This window comes from Lepus europaeus, chromosome 1, assembly GCF_033115175.1.
Source record: "Lepus europaeus isolate LE1 chromosome 1, mLepTim1.pri, whole genome shotgun sequence".
Classification (NCBI taxonomy): Eukaryota; Metazoa; Chordata; class Mammalia; order Lagomorpha; family Leporidae; genus Lepus; species Lepus europaeus.
In genome coordinates, this window is record NC_084827.1 from 58335811 (window position 1) to 58356570 (window position 20760).

General features: G+C 40.6%; 1 protein-coding gene across 2 annotated transcripts in view; it reads left to right on the forward strand.

Moving 5' to 3' along the window:
• Positions 1–20760, forward strand: part of CNTNAP5 (contactin associated protein family member 5) — a 967841-nt gene that overhangs the window by 439613 nt on the left and 507468 nt on the right. For both annotated transcript variants that reach the window (XM_062199074.1, XM_062199079.1), the window contains exon 6: positions 9706–9890. In XM_062199074.1, the coding sequence (XP_062055058.1) occupies positions 9706–9890 (185 nt within the window). The remainder of the gene's footprint in view (positions 1–9705; positions 9891–20760) is intronic.

A 20760-nucleotide genomic window follows, 5' to 3' on the forward strand; every position in this document is an offset into this window, starting at 1 on the left:
CTGCAGGCCAAGCACGCCACAGCACTGCCCCACAGAGCTGGCCCCTCTGTATTTCCAATAAATAAAATAATTGAATAGAAGCTAAAAGAAATATATGTCAGCTTAGAAAACTTGGAAAAATGTTTAAACATGGAAGCAAATGCTGCCCAAAATTCTACATCCCAATTCTCTCTCTCTCTCTTTTTTTTTTTTTTTTTTTTTTTGACAGGCAGAGTTAGACAGTGAGAGAGAGAGACAGAAAGGTCTTCCTTACATTAGTTCACTCCCCTAATGGCCGCTACTGCCGGCATACTGCACTGATCCGAAGCCAGGAGCCAGGTGCTTCCTCCTGGTCTCCCATGTGGGTGTAGGGCCCAAGCACTTGGGCCATCCTCCACTGCACTCCTGGGCCACAGCAGAGAGCTGGACTGGAAGAGGAGCAACTGGGACAGAATCCAGCACCCCAACCGGGACTAGAACCCGGAGTGCCCGCTCCGCAGGCGGAGGATTAGCCTAGTGAGCCGCAGCGCTGGCCCCAATTATCTCTTAACATTTAAATATAAATATTGTCTTACTATGAAATTATTTTTAATGTTGATTTTAACTTTATTTGAAGAAAAGCAAGGAGAGATCTCTCATCTGCTGGTTCATTCCTCAAATGGCAACACCAACCAGAGCTTCAGTTAGGAGCCTGTAATTCCATCCCATCCTCCTGCCTGGGTGGCAAGGATTCTGCTTCCCAAGATCACAATTGCAGGAAGTTGGCTCAGAAACACGGATGCTGGAACTTGAACCAGGCACTCCAAAATGAGATAAGGGCATTTCAAGCAGTGTCTAACTGCTGAGCCAAATGGCCAACCATTAGTACAAAATCTTAACAATATTGTTTAAAATTCATTTTCTGTTCCTGTTATCACATAGCTTCCAAAATGGGAAGAGTTAATACCATTATGATCAGGTTCTTTTATTTATTTATTTTTTAAATCAGGAATGAGAGAGGGGAGGCAGTGAGAGGGAAAAAAGTAGACATGAAGTTAACTGACTGGAGACCGGAGTTGGTCCAATGAAGGCGTCATTTCAGCTTTGCCCTAACGGGTTGACATGAAGATTGTAGCAGTGCTTTCTTTACTGACATTCCCCAGTGTGCAATGTGTGTTTGTCATTTAGTCAGTGACTCTGCAGTCCAGAAATTCCAGCTAAGCTTGGGTTGTCAGCACCGCAGCCCGTTGCTGATGGTGCTTGGGGACACACAGTGTGCTGTCATTCTCTTCAAGTGATGGTTTTGTGATTCTCTGATTTCCATTTCCTGGTTACCCTCACTGTGTCTGACTTTGAAACAATCAGTTCTAGGGTGCAATTTAACCAGAAGTTTCCCCTTTGCCTACTTTCTCAGGGAGATTTTTCTAGAACTACTAAACGGGAAAGAGGTTTCTTCTTTCAATCCATGAGGGGTTTAGAGAGATTCCCTTCCCGCTTTTACACGTGTCATTCAGATCGCCTGTGGCTGTCTGCCCTCCGTAGAATTCCAACAGCTTGAACCCAGAGATGCGGGTGGAGGATCAAAGAGCAGAGATATTATGTGACTGGGGAACAGTTGTAAGAACTAAACAAGACATCAATAGTACATGCAGGTCACTCATTCTTACAAGAGTTCAGTGCATTTGAATGGAGACAGAGTTTGTGTCATTCCCGGTATGTGCAACTTCAGTAAAGTGAGACAGACTTCTAGAGTGAGTAAACCCATGCAGGGCAGCAAGTCCCTCCGGGGTCAAGTACACAGGCCAGGGGCCGGAGCTCCTGACTGCACAATGAACTTGTTTATCAGTGAAAGTGCTTCACATTATTCCAAGACTCAGTAAGATTTGCTTTAGCTCTTTTGAAATTTGGACATTTTAGCCAGCGCCGAGGCTCCCTTGGTTAATCCCCCTCCTTGCGGCACTGGCATCCCATATGGGACCCGGGGTTCTAGGCCCGGTTGCTCCTCTTCCAACCCAGCTCTCTGCTGTGGCCCGGGAAGGCAGTGGAGGATGGCCCAAGTGTTTGGGCCCCTGCTCCTGCGTGGGAGACCAGGAGGAAGCACCTGGCTCCTGGCTTCGGATCGGCGTGGCACTGGCCATAGCGGCCATTTGGGGGGTGAACTAACGGAAGGAAGACCCTTCTCTCTGTCTCTGTCTCTCTCTCACTATCTAACTCTATCTGTCAAATTAAAAAAAAAAAAAAGAAATTCGGACATTTTGACAAGACAACTCTCACATATTTATGGAATGTCTGTTATGTTTCTGGAATTGTATATTTTTCAAGTTGCCATTCTTTTTCAATTTTTACTTATGTATTTGAGAGGCAACAAGAAAGAAAGAACTTCCATCTGCTGGTTCACTCGTCAAACACCTACAGCCACTGGAACTGAGCTGACTTTGAGGCAAGACATGGGAAACTCAACCCAGGACTCTCATATAGGTGGCAGGGACCCAAGTCCCTTGATCATTATTGCTGCCCACCAGGGTCTGCATCAAGAAGAAGCTACAGCCAGGTTTCAAACCCAGACACTGTGGTGTGGATGTGGTTATAACAATGGTTGGGTTAACTGCTAGGTCATATGTCCAAACCATTTATGGCTTTATATAAATTTTTTTATAACTTTAGGACCTGGAATAATATTTATAATGTTTTAAGTATACATGTACTTCAAAGAGTTCATAGGGGTAGGTGCATTTGGTGCAGTGGTTAAGCAGTCACCTGGGAGAGCCAAATCCCATATTTGAGTAGCTGTGTTCATGTCCCAGCTCTGCTTCCCATTCCAGCTCCCTGCTAATGCACACCCTGGGAGGCTGCAAGTGATGGCTCGAGTAGCTGGATCTATACCACCCACATGGCAGGCATGCATTGAGTCCAGGGCTGAAGGTTAGGCCAGCCCCAGCACAACCTGTTGTGGGCATTTGGGTAGTGAACCAGTGGGTGAGACATCTTCCTCTGTCTATTTCTATACTTCTGTCTTGTTGCCTTTCAAATAATAAAAAAAAGATTATTTTGAAAGTATATTTTCAAAAAATAAAATAAAGATAAAGTTCATTTTAAGGCAAGAAAAAAAAATTGAAATCACACAGTGAGAAGTTTCTAAAAGTTCTCCTAGAAACTGGTATCATGGAAAAGCTATGCATGGATTTCAAACTGCACGAGAACAAGTTTTCATTTAATTAGAAGTAAGATTTTCTTGATATGCTTCTGACTCATGAGTTAGCTTCTGCACAGCTTCTTTGTTTTTTTGTCCTTCACAATTGCCCACGAGAGTTTTTATCTTGCCTTAATAAATTAGAAACTGGTTAAAACTAGTAATTAAACTTCATATGCCGCTGAGATGAAACTTGAAATAGATATCCTGAGATAAATTGTTTGATAGTTTCTTGAGAACTAAGTTCTTATTGTAATTTCTGATGGTGAAAATTTCCAGGTAAGATGTTCTACAAAATGCCATTTTTCTATTTTTATTGATAGAATCTTAAATACTCTTCTCAATGAATAGCCGAAATTCAATTTTCCGAGTTGTTTAATCACTCTATTTAACTCAATTTGTTTTCATATCAGATATCTGAGTATTAGGATAGAATATTGACAAGCAGTGTTGGAGTTCTCGTCTGCACCTTTTGTGCTAATTAACAAGCAAGCATGCAATTCAGGATTTGGTCAATATATGCACATAGTTATAAATGAACCAGCTACGCCATGTGAGGATTATGTTTTTAATGAAGTTTATTTTTCCCATCAGCAAAAGTAGCTATGCTCATGTAAAACACAAAAAGAAGAAAGAAATTTTGTGTTAAATGCCTTCTTGAATTTTATTTGAATATAGCATTCATGCTTAATCCATACTTGTGTTTAGTTCATATTTAGACTTTTCTATCTGCTTTGTGTATTTTCAATGAGTAAGGTGCACATTACTGAATATTTATTGGAAGTTACTGTTTATTTTATCAAACAATGCAGTCAAAGGCTGGCATTGTAGCTCAGCATGTTAAGCTGACACTGTGACTCAAGAATCCCATATTTGAATACTGATTCAAGTCCTGGTAATTCTCTCAGGAAGGCACCAGAAGACAGCCCAAGTACTTGGGCCCCTACCACCCGTGTAGAGTACCTGGATGGAGTTGTTGGATCTTGACTTCAGCCTGGCCTAGATCTGGCTATTGTGGACTTCTGGGCAGTGATGGAAGATCTCTCTCTCTCTCTCTCTCTCTCTCTCTCTCTCACTCTCTCTTTCCACCTCTAGTGTGTGTGTCTGTGTGTGTGTGTGTTTCCCTTTCTTTCTGCCACTGTGATTTTCAAATAAATGAATGTTTAAATTTAAAAAGGCAGCTACCGCTGAGCATATTTCTGAAGTTGCATAAGTAATACTGTGCCATTTATTTTTATTGTTTTGTGAGATATATGGTGAGGCAGAATGAAAGAGAGAGAGAATGAATCTCTGGGTTAATCTTGAAACACCCTCCACAGTGGTGGGGTGGTCAAAACCAGGAGATGCAAACTTACACCAGCTCTCCCATTTGAGTGCCAGGGATCCAACTACTTCAACCATTACCTACTGATCCCAGGGTGTGCTTTAGCGGAAACCGGAGTCAGGAGGCAGAACTGGGTATTGAACCCAGGTACTCCAATGTAGTATATAGCCATTGTTACCAGTGGCTTAACCACCAATGAAATGTTCACCCCATAAATACCATTCTGATGGCTGTGTAATATTCCATCTGGCAAGTCTAATGAAGTGAACTCAGGGTTGTTGTCTTTTTCTCTTTGTAAATTATTGGATATTGTCTCCAATAATATTCACAACATTTAAAATTGTCATTTTAGAATATACTTCCAGAAAGTAGGTTTTTAGTTACAAAGTTGTGAACATTTTTTCTGAATTCCTCAATATTAATTGACATGTGTTTTGAAAAGATTGGTGGTATTCAATTTTCTATTTTCTTCAGGCAATGAAAATACTGGCTAAGTAAATGAACAGTGTAAACAAGGAGCAATGTTAATCCTCTTTTGAGAAAAGGCCAACAAATTGCTTTAAGTATTCATAAAAATTTCATGAGCTATTTTGCATGAAATGGTAAGTGTGTTAATTAAGGTTTATGGTTTCATTAAATGCACCAAGCAAATAGTAGTCACTATTTATTTAAGAAAATGTGCATTTTTTATTCCCCTAAAATCTTAAAATTATGAGTAGCAAAATTGTTGGAAGGGATGGGAGGAGTGAATGTTCTCAGCTAGGGTGAGGGTGTGGGGAAGAAGGGCTAACTCCAGACCTGAGGGGAGTGCTCATGGACTGAGCAGTGCTATCTCTACTCCCACAGATCCAGCTGTCCTGGACATTAGGATGGTGATAGTGAAAGTGGAGGTGAACACGTGGAGGGTACTGTAGCAATAAAGAATCAGGCAACCTCAACTGGAGAGCTTCAAGTTCAAGGAATTGAGATCCCAGACAAGAGCTGAGAAAGTCTTGATCTAATCCTAGATCTAACATGATAATGTTGCTCCTTACACTTGAAGTGACACCCCCAGTCTACTTTGAAAAATTCTCAAGGGGATTTTAAAATAGCTGGCTTCATCCAATTTGGTAGCCATTATAAGATATAAAACAAAGATACAATTGTGTCCAGAATATACCAGAATAAATTTCAAATAAGTTGAAATAAAAGAAAACTTGGGAGAATTCTTCAGTGACCTCAGAAAAGGGAGCTTTGACACTATCAAAAAAACCCAGAAGCCTGCCATTAAAGAGAAAAAAATGATTACTTTTTTCAACACAAAAAATATATGAATGATGACTTAAAAATTAAACAAACACATAAAAACATCAAAAATCTACTGTGAAAATCATTAAATTGATCTTAAATTGGACTAAATACAGAGTGACAAGAACATTGATAGAAAGATGAGAGGTAATCAAAGATTCCACAGTAAGGGAAATAAAATGAGAAAGCTTTCAACTTCATTCCTATTTAAAGAAACACATTAAAATTACTCTGAAATAGTTTTTACCCATCAAACAGGCAAAATTGTTAAGCTAGATCACATTATATTGGCAAGCTTGTGGTACAAAGCACTCTCGGGAATTGCTAGTAGTTCAAATAGATTCCGCTTAGACAATTTGGTGTTTTCTGTCCAAATTGCAGATGTGAGACCTTTGAATACCAATTCATCATCTAAGAGTACATGCTACAGAAATGCATGCTTAAGCTCATGGAACACGACCTCTACATACAAGGCATGGTTGCTGTCTGTGTAAAGGAGATAGACAAATCTAAGTTTCTACCAACAGAAAACAATTTAAATGAAATCGCACATCTTTCATTCTGGGAATACTATTCAGCTATAAAAATAAGTGGGAAATCTTTCCACCTTTTGGTAAAGAAATATTTCCAGAATAGATTCCATGCTAGGGGAAAATTGAGGATAAATGTGTATTTTACTATTAAACATTAAATAAATGAAACTAAGGAAAAATTCTATTTGCCCTCGTGTATTTGCCTAAGAGTTTTCTGGAAGCACAAACAAGATACTAGGAAGGGGGTTACCATTGGAGTACTGAGGACCAGCACAGGGAGGGAAGGATGGGAGGAGGATTTGGTATTGCACCCAAAAGTTAAATAGAAACTCTCAATTTATTTGTTATGATTAAATTTTTTGAAGCAGGAATCTTAGAGTAGGTAACTATGAAAAGATTTTATTTCAATCATTCTTAGTATTGATCCTTTTAAGGAAATCAGTAGACACTTCAATCTCACAAAAGCAGTGCGTAGAGCAAGCAAGGGGGGAAGAGGTCATGATTGTGATTTCTTTCCCTGCTGTTTCTTTGCTTCAGTGACATAAAGAAACTTTCATAAAGAAAATCTTTCATCTTTTGGATGTATACATAAATCTTTGTTAAATGCCTTTCATCTTTTAAGAAAAAAAGTCAGATACACATCAAATGTAAAGTGAGAACTCCAATATTATATCTATCTGATTTACTACCTAGAACTGATCGTTTATAAGGGCCACTAAGTTTCCTTCAAGCAACGTTAGCTCCTGGACAAGTTTTATTTTATAAATATAAGTTGTGTGTGTGTATGTGTGTGTGCATGGAGACGGGGTGAGAGCACTCGGACTCTGTGCTCTGTTTTTTCTCAGCTCAAGGCCATTCACAGTGATCCTTGTCCTGAACGCTGGTCGCTCTAAGAGATTCAGAGAGAAGGAAGAAAGTGAAAGAGAAGGAAAGGGAACAAAGGGAAGGAGATAGAGAGGCAGAAAGAAAAAGAAAAGTATCTGTTAACATTAGCATAATCCAACAGAACTTGGCACTGCAAAATTTGTGGTGAAAATTAAAACAAATAAATAAACAAAATAATGTCAGCCATTAATTCTCAAGCTTTGTTTGATGCCCTCAACTGTTCATACAGTTAATGAAGCTACAGGTGTGACTCAATGAAGGGTATGAGAGCTAGATCAAGGTGGGAGTAGGGAGGCTGCAGGGCAGAGGCAGCTGCAAGGTCACACAGGCTGCTCTCAACTGTGCTAGAGAGAGAAGAGAAGCCTCTTGCCTTCAGTTACTAAAGAGAATGAATAAAAACATTCAATAACAAACTTAACCCAATGATTGAAAAGGAGTAGATCAGTAATGGTTGCATCCAATTGGTCATTTTACTAAAGTTGAGACAAAATTCTGCAGAGAGAGAAAATTGTATAATCATATTGATGGAAGGAGATAGCTAAGAACTTCCACAAAGTTGGAAGTTGGGGACAGGGGCAGGGAGCCAAGGAGGCTCCATTGACAAAAGCCTTTCCCAGATCCTCCCAAGTGAGTCTGCCAAGCTCTACTTAGTCTGCTTTCTCAACACCCATGCCAAAGTCAGAGAATATACCATGAGTTCAAATTCTGGGTGCCCTTGGAAGCATGTATGCACGAGGTTGCTGAGTCTCAGAATACTTATTTGTAAAACATAGTTAGTTTTCCCTTAGGCGATTGAGGATAGACATGGTAACATCCCTAGTTCAGTGCCATTCACACAGCAGGCAGCTATAATGATGACCTTCTCACCTCTGCCTTCACCCACAAGCTTCCCTCACTGGCTGGCGCACTGTCTTCCCCATCCCATCTCTGCTCCACTGCTGCCAAGCACAGCTCAAAGTCCACTTTCTCCTCTTAAACTCAAAAATAATATGTATTGCGGCCGGGACTGTGGCGCACTGGGTTAACACCTTGGCCTGAAGCGCTGGCATCCCATATGGGCGCCAGTTCGAGAACCGGCTGCTCCACTTCAAATCCAGCTCTCTGCTATGGCCTGGGAAAGCAATAGAGGATGGCCCAAGTCCTTGGGCCCATGTACCCACGTGGGGGTCCCAGAAGCGGCTCCTGGCTCCTGGCTTTGCATCAGCCCATCTCCAGCCATTGTGGCCAATTGGGGAGTGAACCATCACATGTTAATGTTATCATCAAATTAATGTTACCATCTCTCTCTCTCTCTCTCTCTCTCTCTCTCTCTCTGCCTCTCCTCTCTCTATGTAACTCTGACTTTCAAATAAATAAATAAATCTTTTAAAAAATAATGTGTTGTTGCTAAAAGGAAAAACCTTCTTTTTTTTAAGATTTATTTTATTTATTTGAAAGAGTTAAAGAGAGAGGCAGAGACAGAGAGAGAGGTCTTCCATTTGCTGGTTCACTTCCCAGATGGCTGCAATGGCCAGAGCTGCGCCAACCCGAAGCCAGGAGCAGGAACTTCTTCCGGGTCTCCCATGTGAATGCAGGGGCCCAAGGATTTGGAACATCTTCTACTGCTTTCCCAGGCCATAGCAGAGAGCTGGATCATAAGTAGAGCAGCCAGGACTAGAACCTGTTCCCATATGGGATGCTGGTACTTCAGGCTAGGGTTTTAACCTGCTGCACCACAGCACCAGCCCTAAAACCTTCTTTTTAATCTTGTACTTGTGGCCACTAGGCTATTGTTCCTTTATTTACTTGTTCAAGTCCTGGGTCAGTCATTTGGGCAAGTGGTTAGCACACAACTAGGATGTCCATATCCCACATCAAAGTGCCTGGTTTTGATAACAGCTCCTAACTCCAGTTTCCTGCTAATGCAAACTATGGGAGGCAGCAGCTGATGGCTCAGATAGTTGGGTCTCTAGCACTTGTGTGTTGTAAGCTTCAACCTAGATGTTGCAATCATTTGGGGAGTGAACCAACAGATGGGCTTGCTCTATCTATCATCTATGTATCTATGTATGTATCTATCTATCATCTATCTATTATCTATCTATTTATCTATCTATCTTTGCTTCTTTCTGTCTCACAAATAAATATATATATACTCAGTTGAACTAGAACATGGTTCTGGGTCTGTTAGTCCTTCACAACTCCACCACAGCTGGGGGTCTGCAGGGATGGACAGTCTTTGCCTTTGGGATAGAGAATGGTGGCATAGAGTGTGTAATGTTTTCCAAGCTGAGTACCAGCTATACGTAATCCATGAAACCACAAGTGTAATTTTATGTAGTTTATTTAGTGCATTTGCATTTTGAAGGGAACTCAACACAGAAGGTCAGATCATGTGAAAATTTCCTCCTGGGCTATCACATTTGCATTCGAAAAGCTTCAATTGTCCAAGCATTTTGTTTTTGATTTTTCCAGTTAAGGAGGCTCATCTGGTGACACTCAAATCTGCACTGGATACAGATGTCCTCTGCCTTTCTCTGCCTTCACAGATGACAGCAAGGCCCGGCTCAGCAGCAGCCCACCCTCAGCCACCCTGGGCAGCCTCCTGGATGACCAGCACTGGCACTCAGTCCTGATTGAGCGGGTGGGAAAGCAGGTGAATTTCACGGTGGATAAGCACACACAGCATTTCCGGACCAAGGGAGCGACAGATGCCTTAGACATTGACTACGAGGTGAGTTGACCCTCCCTGTTCATCTGCAGACTGCTTGCTCAAAAGTAAGTGTAAAAAAAATGAAAGATCAGTAAACAGAGCAATTGAGAGAAGAGATGGGGAATTGGGAACCTTGCTCTGAGTCTCACCTCACTTCCATCAGTACCTCCTGGTCTATGGTCTACGGGAGGTGGAATCTGTAATGTAAGCACTAGTCATTAACTCTCACCCTCACGCAGATGTTTGACTGACAGAGCTGTTTCTTCCATGCTCTCTTGCAGAAGTGGCTTAGGGAAAAGCATCACCTCTGTAGTCCACAGCTCTGGAAACCAACAGCCAAGAGTTAACCATCATTGTGTGTAAATAGAAGTACACAGTATGCCCCTACTGTGTACCAACCTCTGTGTTGGGCAATATTCAGTGCTAACTGAAGCAGACTCCCTGACTTAGGGAAGCTTAAAGTTCAGTAGCTGAGATAAACCCTTGAAGAACAAACAAGGGGATGCCACAGTGAGGGAAGCCTTGGGTACTGGGCGGGGTTTATGGGACAGAACACCTGACTCAGCCCAGAAAGATGGCAGAAAGTTTCCAGCCAGAAATGCTGCTGTCTTTAAGAAGAATGGGGTTGGCTTGGTGAAAGAGGTAGGAAGGCGTGTCAGGACGTGGGCTTTGATATCCAACAGTCTGGATTTTATGGTGCTCAAAACAGCAAGCTCAGTGCTGTGCTAGAGTCAGTTTGTACTGTTCTTGAGGACCAAACATTAGATTCTCAGAAATCATGTGAGCTAGCAGGTAAAGACACCATCATTAAAAATTAAGCTGTACAAATTTGCAATTAACCTTAAAAGTTAATAAATCCATTGATTCCTAATTATTTTACTATTCTACATCTCTCTCTCTCACTCTTTTTTTCTGTCATCTGTACGTACTCTTGAAATTTTTATAACTATTCTCTCTGATAGTAAAAATACTTTACATTAGACTGCTACAGTGCATCTCTTTCCAATTCCAATGTTAAGGATATCCTTTTAATAGGCTGAAATCCACCATAATAGAAGTATTTATACTACTGATATTTACAAGCACTATAAATTGGGTTTGATTTATTTCTTTGTGAGCTATTGGTGTCAAGAAACTACAAGTCTCCTATTTTCCTACGGTATGTGGTTAAAACTAATTTTTATTTTTGCAATGGTTTGTAAAAGAAATAAAAAATAAAAAGAAGACTATAAGACAGAATGCACTTGACTATAGATAAAATAAGTCTGCAAAAAATAAAAAGCAATCTATAAAAATCAAGTGGTTATATGAAACAATGAAAGAGATTCTATGTTTGATTATTATTTGCAAATTGTGCACTATTCATTGTTTCTATGAGCAAAGCAGTCTTCTGTTTGTTTAAGCAGATGTGCCTCTGTGTGTATGCATGTATGTATGCTCCTTTCCCAATCTGGACAGCCTGTTTCTAAACATTCACCTACATGCCACATGATGCAGTGAGCGATAAAACAAAACACAGACAAGGACGAGGTGATGGAGAGCCATGTGAGCCCTGTTAAAGAACTTGAATTACGAAGGACGAGGAGCCACTCAAGGGTTGTTTTGCAGGATAGTGACATGGCAAGTTTCATGCTTTAGAACCGCAATTCTAAATGCCTGGTTCAGGGACCAGTCCAATTGACATTCCTTGGAAGCTTACTAAAAATGAAAATATTCTGGCCCTATCATGATCCCTCAGTCAGAAACTCTGGCAGAGGACTCAGCAGTCTGGTCTCTATTAGCAGACCCCGGGTGACTCTGAAGCTCCCTGATGACTGAGAAGCATATTAGAGAGCAGTGACTTGGCAGGTTGTGCACAGCCTGGACTTGCGAGTGAGTGGAGAGAAAGAAGGGTAGAGTTGATGAAAGAAGGGTAGGAAACCCTGCTAAATGAAAATTGCAATCACTAGTGGGGTAGATAATAGAACAATGGAGATGGATAGGTGTACTGAAAAAAAATAGGAGCCAAAGTTTTTTGATCACTATTACAAGCTGTGAGAAAGATGTGTTCTTTTCATCCCATCTTTAGTTTAGGATACTGTGGATAAGATATGCCATTCATTAACTTCAAGGGAGCATTTGCCACTCTTTGACTCAGAATTCAAGATAACAGGCATATTTTTGAGATTCTGAAAACTAGAAGCCTGTGAATATCAATAGCTTTCCCTTATCAATCTGTTTAATCAATTAAAAAAACAAAGAATACACAGAATATTAGAATTATTTCAAAGCAAAGAGATTTCTTTCATGAACTTGAAGACAACAGAGAAAAACATGAAATCATATTTAAAGTCTCTTCATTTACCCCAAATATTTTCTCCCTAGTGTCCTATCAGATGTTTCTAAAATTCATCCTACTCTCCGATTTAACACTTACTGGTGAGTCTATGATGGCTTATCTGTGGTCTCCATGTAAGGGATCTGTATGAGATGACAGCTAGGTGACATTAAATTGAATGTCAGTATTGCAGGAAATGAAATCCAATGATGTCACTCAATTTTTGAAACTGGAACTGATTTCTTGAGGCTACACATGCATGTATTGGTGTCTTGTGAAAAGTGCTCCCTTAGAAAGAAACAGCTTAGATAATTCTTCTAAAGAAACTTCTGCTTTAGGGATATCAGGACTTTTCCAGACGGTGTGGCCAGCTTGCTCTGATGCTCATAAAAGAAGACAAGTTAGCTGTAACAGCAGCATGACAGCTTGGCTGTGCCGGAAGACCAGAGTTATATGTCAAGAGAAGTCTCTAGTCTTGAAAACTCACCACTTTACCGTGAACTACTTGTATGAACCTGGGGAATGAACCTGGGAAAACAACCCCTACCTACACCCGGAAGCAAGATTAGCATCCCTGTTGGAACGAATAGTGCTAAACTGGATATCTAAACCTAAAGCCTATTTTATCACAATGATATCTGTTGATCAGAGTCTATGCTATTGATTTGCTTTCTGCCATGAGTCCATTTGTACATACGTGGACCTTGGACACCAACACCTCGAATGACTACTGAGCCTACATCCTTGGTGTCCAGTGACCCAGCAGAACTTGTCCTGGTGCTGCTCTACAGCTGTAGAGTAGCCAATTTTATATCAAGGCTAATTGTATTAAGCAAATCTTTTAAAATTTTACTACTATGATACGGTAGTACTTAACAAAAATGTGGCTGGTGCCTTGGCTCAATAGGCTAATCCTCCACCTTGCGACGCCGGCACACCGGGTTCTAGTCCCGGTCGGGGTGCCGGATTCTGTCCTGGTTGCCCCTCTTCCAGGCCAGCTCTCTGCTGTGACCTGGGAGTGCAGTAGAGGATGGCCCAAGTGCTTGGGCCCTGCACCCCATGGGAGACCAGGAGAAGCCCCTGGCTCCTGCCTTTGGATCAGTGCAGTGCACCGGCCGCAGCGCACCTGCCGTGGCGGCCATTGGAGGGTGAACTAACAGCAAAAGGAAGACCTTTCTCTCTGTCTCTCTCTCTCACTGTCCACTCTGTCAAAAAAATTAAAAAAAAATACTTAACAAAAATGTGATAGCTTCCTTTCTTTTTAATTTTTAAAAAATTTATTTATATAAAGAAACAGGTTTCATGTATTTCATATCTACAGTTATAAGAACATAGTGATACTTCTGCCTACCCTTCCTTGCTCCCACTCTCCTTCCTTTTCCTTTCTTGTTTTTCTCTACATTTTTGCAATGATATACTTTCAATTTACTTTGTAATCACAATGTTAATACTCCACTAGATAAAAAATTGAACAAGCAGTAAGTAGAAAAACATTGCTCCTCAGAAGTAGGTGGAAGGGCTATAAACAACAACCAAGTCTCAAGATGTCAATTTCACTCATATATCATCCCTTTCTTCATCGTAGACTGCACTAAGGATATCAGTCAAGTGACACGATGGCTTTCTAGGAGGCAGCTGTGGGAAATTTGCTACATCATGGCAGACGAAGTTGTCAGCTTCTCTTCCAGCCACCCAGAAGTCTAACACAGACAAGGGCTCCTGAAATCTTCTGTCATGGGGGGGGCGGGGGGAGACAAGACATGTGGATCCTATACTTAATGGAATGTCTTCCCAGCACACATCACCCTACATACGTCCTCCAGAGGATATGAGGAAGACTGTTGTAGGTCACTCTATGTTCAGCCTGCAGCAGAAGACAGATGTTTGTAGGATCTTTGCCCTCCCCTGACACCCCTATAATCCAAGAAGTCCTTTCTTGTCATGAGCACTCAGTGTCCCTATTTTACTCAACCATTTTAAAAGGCTCCAAATTGTTAAAATTGTGTTTTTAGCAATATATGATTCATCTTCATGATTGTATAGATGCTGAAAAGGAATGCTTTTCAAAATACAAAGTGCATTTAAATAAAAATGGTTTATTAAGTAAAAAGTAAAATGAGACTAAGCTAAAACCCTTGGAAAATTTAAAATTCATACATATTCAAATTTTCTAAAAAATAAGTTTTGTAGAAGTTTTAAAGAATACCCTTATTCATTAAGAAAAAAAAAAAAGAAATCCTAATTCATGCTACAATGATATTTTTAACTTAGGTTGTAAAACCCAGCATGTTGGGGCCGGCGCTGTGGCTTACTTGGTTAATCCGCCTGCGGTGCCAGCATCCCATACGGGCCCCGGGTTCTAGTCCGGGTTGCTCCTCTTCCGGTCCAGCTCTTTGCTGTGGCCCAGGAAGGCAGTAGAAGATGGCCCAAGTGCTTGGGCCCCTGCACCCACATGGGAGACCAGGAATAAGCACCTGGCTCCTGGCTTCGGGTCAGCACAGCGCCAGCCGTAGTGGCCATTTTGGGAGTGAACTAACAGAAGGAAGAACTTTCTCTCTGTCTCTTTTTTTTTTGACAGGCAGAGTTAGACAGTGAGAGAGAGAGAGAGAGAGAGAGAGAGAGAGAGGTCTTCCTTTTTCCGTTGGTTCATGCCCCCAAGTGGCCCCTATGGCCAGCACACTGCGCCGATCTGAAGCCAGGAGCCAGGTGCTTCCTCCTGGTCTCCCATGTGGGTGCAGGGCCCAAGCACTTGGGCCATCCTCCACTGCCTTCCCAGGCCACAGCAGATAGCTGAACTGGAAGAGGAGCAACAGGGACAGAATCTGACCCCCGACTGGGACTAGAACCCAGAGTGCCGGCGCTGCAGGCAGAGGATTAACCTAGTGAGCCGTGGCACCAGCCTCCCTCTCTCTCCCTCTCTCTCTCTCTCTCACTGTCTATAACTCTATCTGTCAAATAAATTTAAAAAAAAATTATGGCATCTTTAAAGGCACAGAAATGGAAAAGCAAAGCTGTTTCTCACGTAGATGGTGGTACTATAATAAAGGGTAATGTCATTCAAAACTGGAAATAAGTGCTCTTCAACTCAACAGTTATTTCTAGCTATTTATTCCATAATTATAAGCAAATGTATGTGATGTGATATATGCTCAGAATAACAAAAGATGGAAAATTGCCAAAAAGTCTATCAAATGGTGATGATCAAAAGCTTGGGGAAGCTATACCTGGGAAGAGCTCAGCTACTGTGCCTGGTAAACCACAGTGTGACATAGGCCACAGAGCCAACCTGAGTCTTGGCAGGACAATTTATAATCCTGGGATAGGAGAATGTGGAAGGCCTTGGGGATGTGGTCTGAGGCCCTCCGCCTTGTGCCTCCCTACCCCTGGAATCCTGGCAAGAGACAACTCCTATCACCACCCAGGTTTTGATGAGACATGAGATTTTTCTGACCTCTGCTCTTAGTGAGGGCTGCACCAGCTAATAATGCTTAGCTATAATCTGGAGTTGGGTGCTCAGCAATGGAAATCCCGTAGCTCATGTTGAATTCATCTGACTCATTTTGTTTAAGTGTCATCTCTTTGATAAGTGGGACAAGGACAAAGGGCAGCTCTTCTTTGCTTTGCTATCTGTGTCAGAACCTAAAATGATTCCTTTATATTTATCAATTGATTAGTCAGATTTCAACATGCATAGGGATACTTGACCAACCCATAGAAAAGTAAAATATACTCATTTAAAAGAATGACAAATGGCCAACAGGTGCATGAAAAATGTTCAACCTCATTAATCATCAAGGAAATGCAAATCAAAATCACAAGGAGAAATCACCTCCCTCTAGTAAGACCAGTTGTTATCAAAAAATCAAAAGATAGCAATTGTTGGTGAGGATGTAGAGAAAAGGAAACTTTTGCACTCTGTTGGTGGGAATGTGAATTAATTTGCTAATCCATTGTGGATAACAGTATGGAGGTGCCTCAGAAAACGACATAGAACTACCATATGATCCAGTAAATCCATCATTGGATATACATCTAGGAGAAACTACATTCATCTCTCAAAGAGACGTTTGTATGTCCATGTTTATTTCAGTAGAATTCACAATAATAGCCAAGAAATGGAGATAAACTAAGTGCCCATCTATCAATGAATGAGTAAAGAGTATATGGCAACTGTACACAGTAGAATATTACTCAACCATTAAAAATATGAAATCTTGTGGTTTGCAACAATGTGGATGAAACTGAATATATCCAGCTCACTCATATTTAGAAGGTTAAAACATAGGTGATCTTATAGAAGTTAACAATATAATGGAGATTACCAGGGGTTTGAAAGGGAAATGGGGGTAGGGGACATGGAGAAAAGTTGATTGATGGTGCTAAATGTAGCTGTATAGGAGTAAGAAGTTCTGGGATTCTGTTGCATAGTAGGATGATGACAGATAACAGTAATGTACCATACATTGCTCTATTTAAAAAAAAATAGAGAATAAAATTTAGGATGTTTTTACTATTAAATGCTTGAAAAAATAAGTGTATTTACTCTGATTAGTTGTTATGCAATGGATACATACAACTAAACATCACACATTGCACCCACACAATTTTTGTGACTGTTAAATTAAAAAAAAATAAATTCAAAAATAAAATAAAAGATGAAAGGATAAGGCAGTCCTATTATTTTGATATGAAAACATCTCCAATACAAATTTTAAATGAAAAGAAAAATCAATATGCAATACAATGGTAAAAAAAAAATCTGTGTTTCAAAAACAGGAAAGAAGACACAAACTGGAAAGCAAAGATAAGGCATAGAAATTGCTGGGAAGATACTAATACAGCAGTAAGGCAGAGTTTTTGAGAGCTGGATAACAGAAAAAAAGGATATGAGTTTTTCCTATAGACTCTTTTCCAACTTTTTGAATTTGTACCACAATCAGAAATGCATTTTAAGGAGAAACTGAGGCAATAGAATGAAACTAGGATCTAAAAGAGTTTATGTTTGTTTGCAAAATTGAATGCTCTGATTTATTTTTATTCATAGTGTTTTTCAAAAACATTTATTGCTTTTTTATTTATAATTATGTGTATTCATTTATCATGCCTTCTCTACCCCAGCTTTGGAGTTTAAGCTTATCATAATGGTTTAAATTTTCTTTTGTTATTTTCATTTATTTCTACAGCATTTTATCTGGTACATAATGTATACTGAACAAATATTTACTAACTAAATGAATTAATTTTCTTCTTGTGAATTAAAAGATATAAATTATGCCCTATTTTTCTTTCAATAAGAACCTTTTAACTAGTTCCTCATTCTCAGAGACAACTCATCATTGTAGCCTTTACTTTTGCTGGGCATTGCCTCGTGGACATTAGTCTTACAACTCGGACATAACAAAATAATTTAATTGGTGATCAAAATAATTATAGGTAATTAGGAAACTTTCCTAGATCCTGTGATACTGTAATTGTTATTGATCATTTTTCCCTTTGGAAAAATGCAAAGTTGCAAAGTTAAAGTAGAAGGCTCACTTGATGGAGAACAAATAGAATAAAGTAAGGAAACAGACAATGAATGGATATAGAAAGGAAGACAGAAGGGGAAAGAGAAGAAAAAGAAAAAAGAGTTCCTATTATGTGAGGCATTTTGTGATTTTGTTTAATTTGTAATATTGCCCTATATGGGAATTTATCATTTCCTGTATTATGAACATAAACTCAAGACTCAGAGAGCTTGAGGAGCTCCAGAAACATGATTTGAGCCCATATCTCTATCCACTGTTCCAGAGAATCATCTGATGACCAAGGTTTTTCTCTCCAGGGAGAATCAGTCCCTGGAGACACACACCCAGATCCTGTGCTTACCCTGAGTCCTGTTGGTATATGGGCTGTGAAACTACATTACTTGGTGAATTTTTTCCTTCTGGCTATAAATTTAAGATCACTGTAATTTGTGGATTTGCTGATTTTATATTTCCTCAAATTTTATAACAGGGAAATAGGCTATAAAGACTTCGGTTAATGCATATTAAATTAAATGTGTTGAATATGATGGAAGGAATATTTCAATATCATTATAATGCAAAAACCATTGTTTTTATTAATGTGAGCTAAAGGAGCAAATGATAATATATCTTCTCATTTTATATAAAGATACTTCATAATGTTCATGGAAAGTCAAATTGAAAGATAAGTTTATTTTGGTGCAAAAAGCTTTGAAACTTATGCATATGTGAGGAATCTTCAAAAATCCACAAAATGTATGTTATGAAAATGGTGTTCATGGATTTAGAAATCTGTTTTGCACCAAAATGAACTTATCTTTTAATTCTAGTTTTCCACAAACTTTTGGAAGAACACTCATATTAGTGCTATGAGGGGGCCGTGGTAGGTGTTTTTTAAAGATATGTTTTATTTATTTGAAAGGCAGAATTAGACAGAGACAGAGACAGAGAGAGAGAGAGGTCTTCCATTTGCCAATTCACTCCCCAGATGGCTGCATCAACCAGAGCTGAACCAGGCCAAAGCCAGGATCCAGGCACTTCTGGTTTTCCAAGCACTTGGGCCATCCCCTGCTTCTTTCCTGGCAAGGAGCTGGATTGGAAGGGGAGCAGCAGGGACTTGAACTGGTGCCCATATGGGATGCCAACATAGCTGGAGGTGGCTTTACCGGCTCTGCCACCATGTTGGCCTCGTGATGGTAGGTTTTAATTAGCCTGCTATTTATAGCGAAAGTGGCTAATAAGAAATTGGGGGGGCAGGTTGAATTTGGGCTAAATTACTGTAATCATTAATAAAATAATATAGTTATCCAGGTCCCACTGGGATACTTGCAGGGCCTGAGGCAAGAGGAGTACACATGAAGAACCACATACCTTAATTCTAAATATTTAAAGAGTTACAAATCAAGCTAAGGAACTTCTGAGTAAAACATGTTCTATTTCCTGCTTGGAGAATATACCTTCGAACAACATCCACATGTAAAGCTCTGACCGTACTGCAAACAGCTGTCCCTTGGCCACTTCTCAGCAAGGATGGAGAGGGGAGGAAGCAGTGAGGGTCTTCATGGAACTCTGGGGGTTGTTGCAATAGAAAACCCCGAGGTGTTGTGTGGGAAGGTCATGGTCTAGATGCTGGTGGCCTCTTTGTTTTTCACCTCCTCTGAGCTCACAACTGCCTCTTCTTGCAAGATCCACTGGGCCCTCTGGAACACACATCCTCTTGCAGGAGCAACTCTTTTCTGGGTGCATAAGACACTGAATTTATGGTTTCCATTGAGTTCATGGCTTGAATAGGGAAATAAATATACATTACTTAAGCTGCTGGACAAGAAATCTAAGTTAGAAAATATTATACAGTCATTTGCTTAGGCCATTTTTTGTTGCTATGACAAAATACTTAAAGTTGGGTACTTTATAAGGAAAGCAAGTTTAATTGGGCTAGAGATTTGGGAGGTCCAAGATCATGGGCTAGCATCGTGTTCTGGTGAGAATCTCTCTTGAAAGAAGACATCTTACCATAGGATTTTATGGGGCAGAAGGAGACAGGGAGGAAGTGAGAGAGAGGTCAGATGGTGAAAAAAGAAGCAAGACAGAGACTGAGGGGAAAGCATCAGTCTTTAAAGCCCCCCACTCCTGCAGCAACCAACCCTGCCCCGCACGATCTACCCTGTGAGGTGAGCTTTAATCCCTTCTGAGGCTGGTGCCCCTGACTTCATTGCTTTCCATACAAGCCCACCTCCTCACACAGCCAAGCCACATTGAGGAATTGAGCTTCAATGTTGAGTTTTGGAGAGAAAAAAAAAATCACATCCAAACCACAGCGTTCATTCAGACAAAACAATCAAATGAGCTTTGTCTGTGAAAAGTTACCTGTTTAGAGAAAGGAACCACAGTCCAATTAGTTGATCAGATTTTGACCAAGAGAAACAATGACAATGACAAGAATAAAACAGATGGTCTGAATACAGCCCCTGGGGCAAAATCTGAGGGTACATTAAGAGCATGGGTGGCCCTGTAAGAGAAACCAGGAGGGGCTGACAGATGCTATGGAGAACACAACAGCAGCTTCTGTTCCTGTAATTGCGTACCACCCTCCTGCCCTTCTCCTTAAGGCCTGGGCAAGCTCACCCAGTATGGGGGCCCAGATTGTGCCAGATTGCTCACGACTGACAGAGTTTTGGGGTTGTGGAATTTTGGATTCCTAAAAGGGAAAATCTCCAGTAAAGTTGAACAGGTTTGTCACTCTAGCCTAGGCCTGATTCTCTGAGGGTGTTACTCAATGGAAACAGAAATTAGAACCTGAAAGGAGGGAGTCCTTGCAATTGTTAAGGGATGGGATTCATGACCAGAATTGTGGAGCAGCAAATTAAGTTTCCACCTGCAACACCAGTGTCTCATATGAGAGAGTGGATTTTAGTCCAGCTACTATGTTTCCAATTCAGCATCCTGCTAATATACCTGGAAAGGCAGCCGCTGCTGTGAGAGACCCGGATGGAGTTCATGACTCCTGGCTTCACCTTGGACCAGCCCCAGCCATTGTGGCCATCTGGGGAACGAAATAGCAGACCAC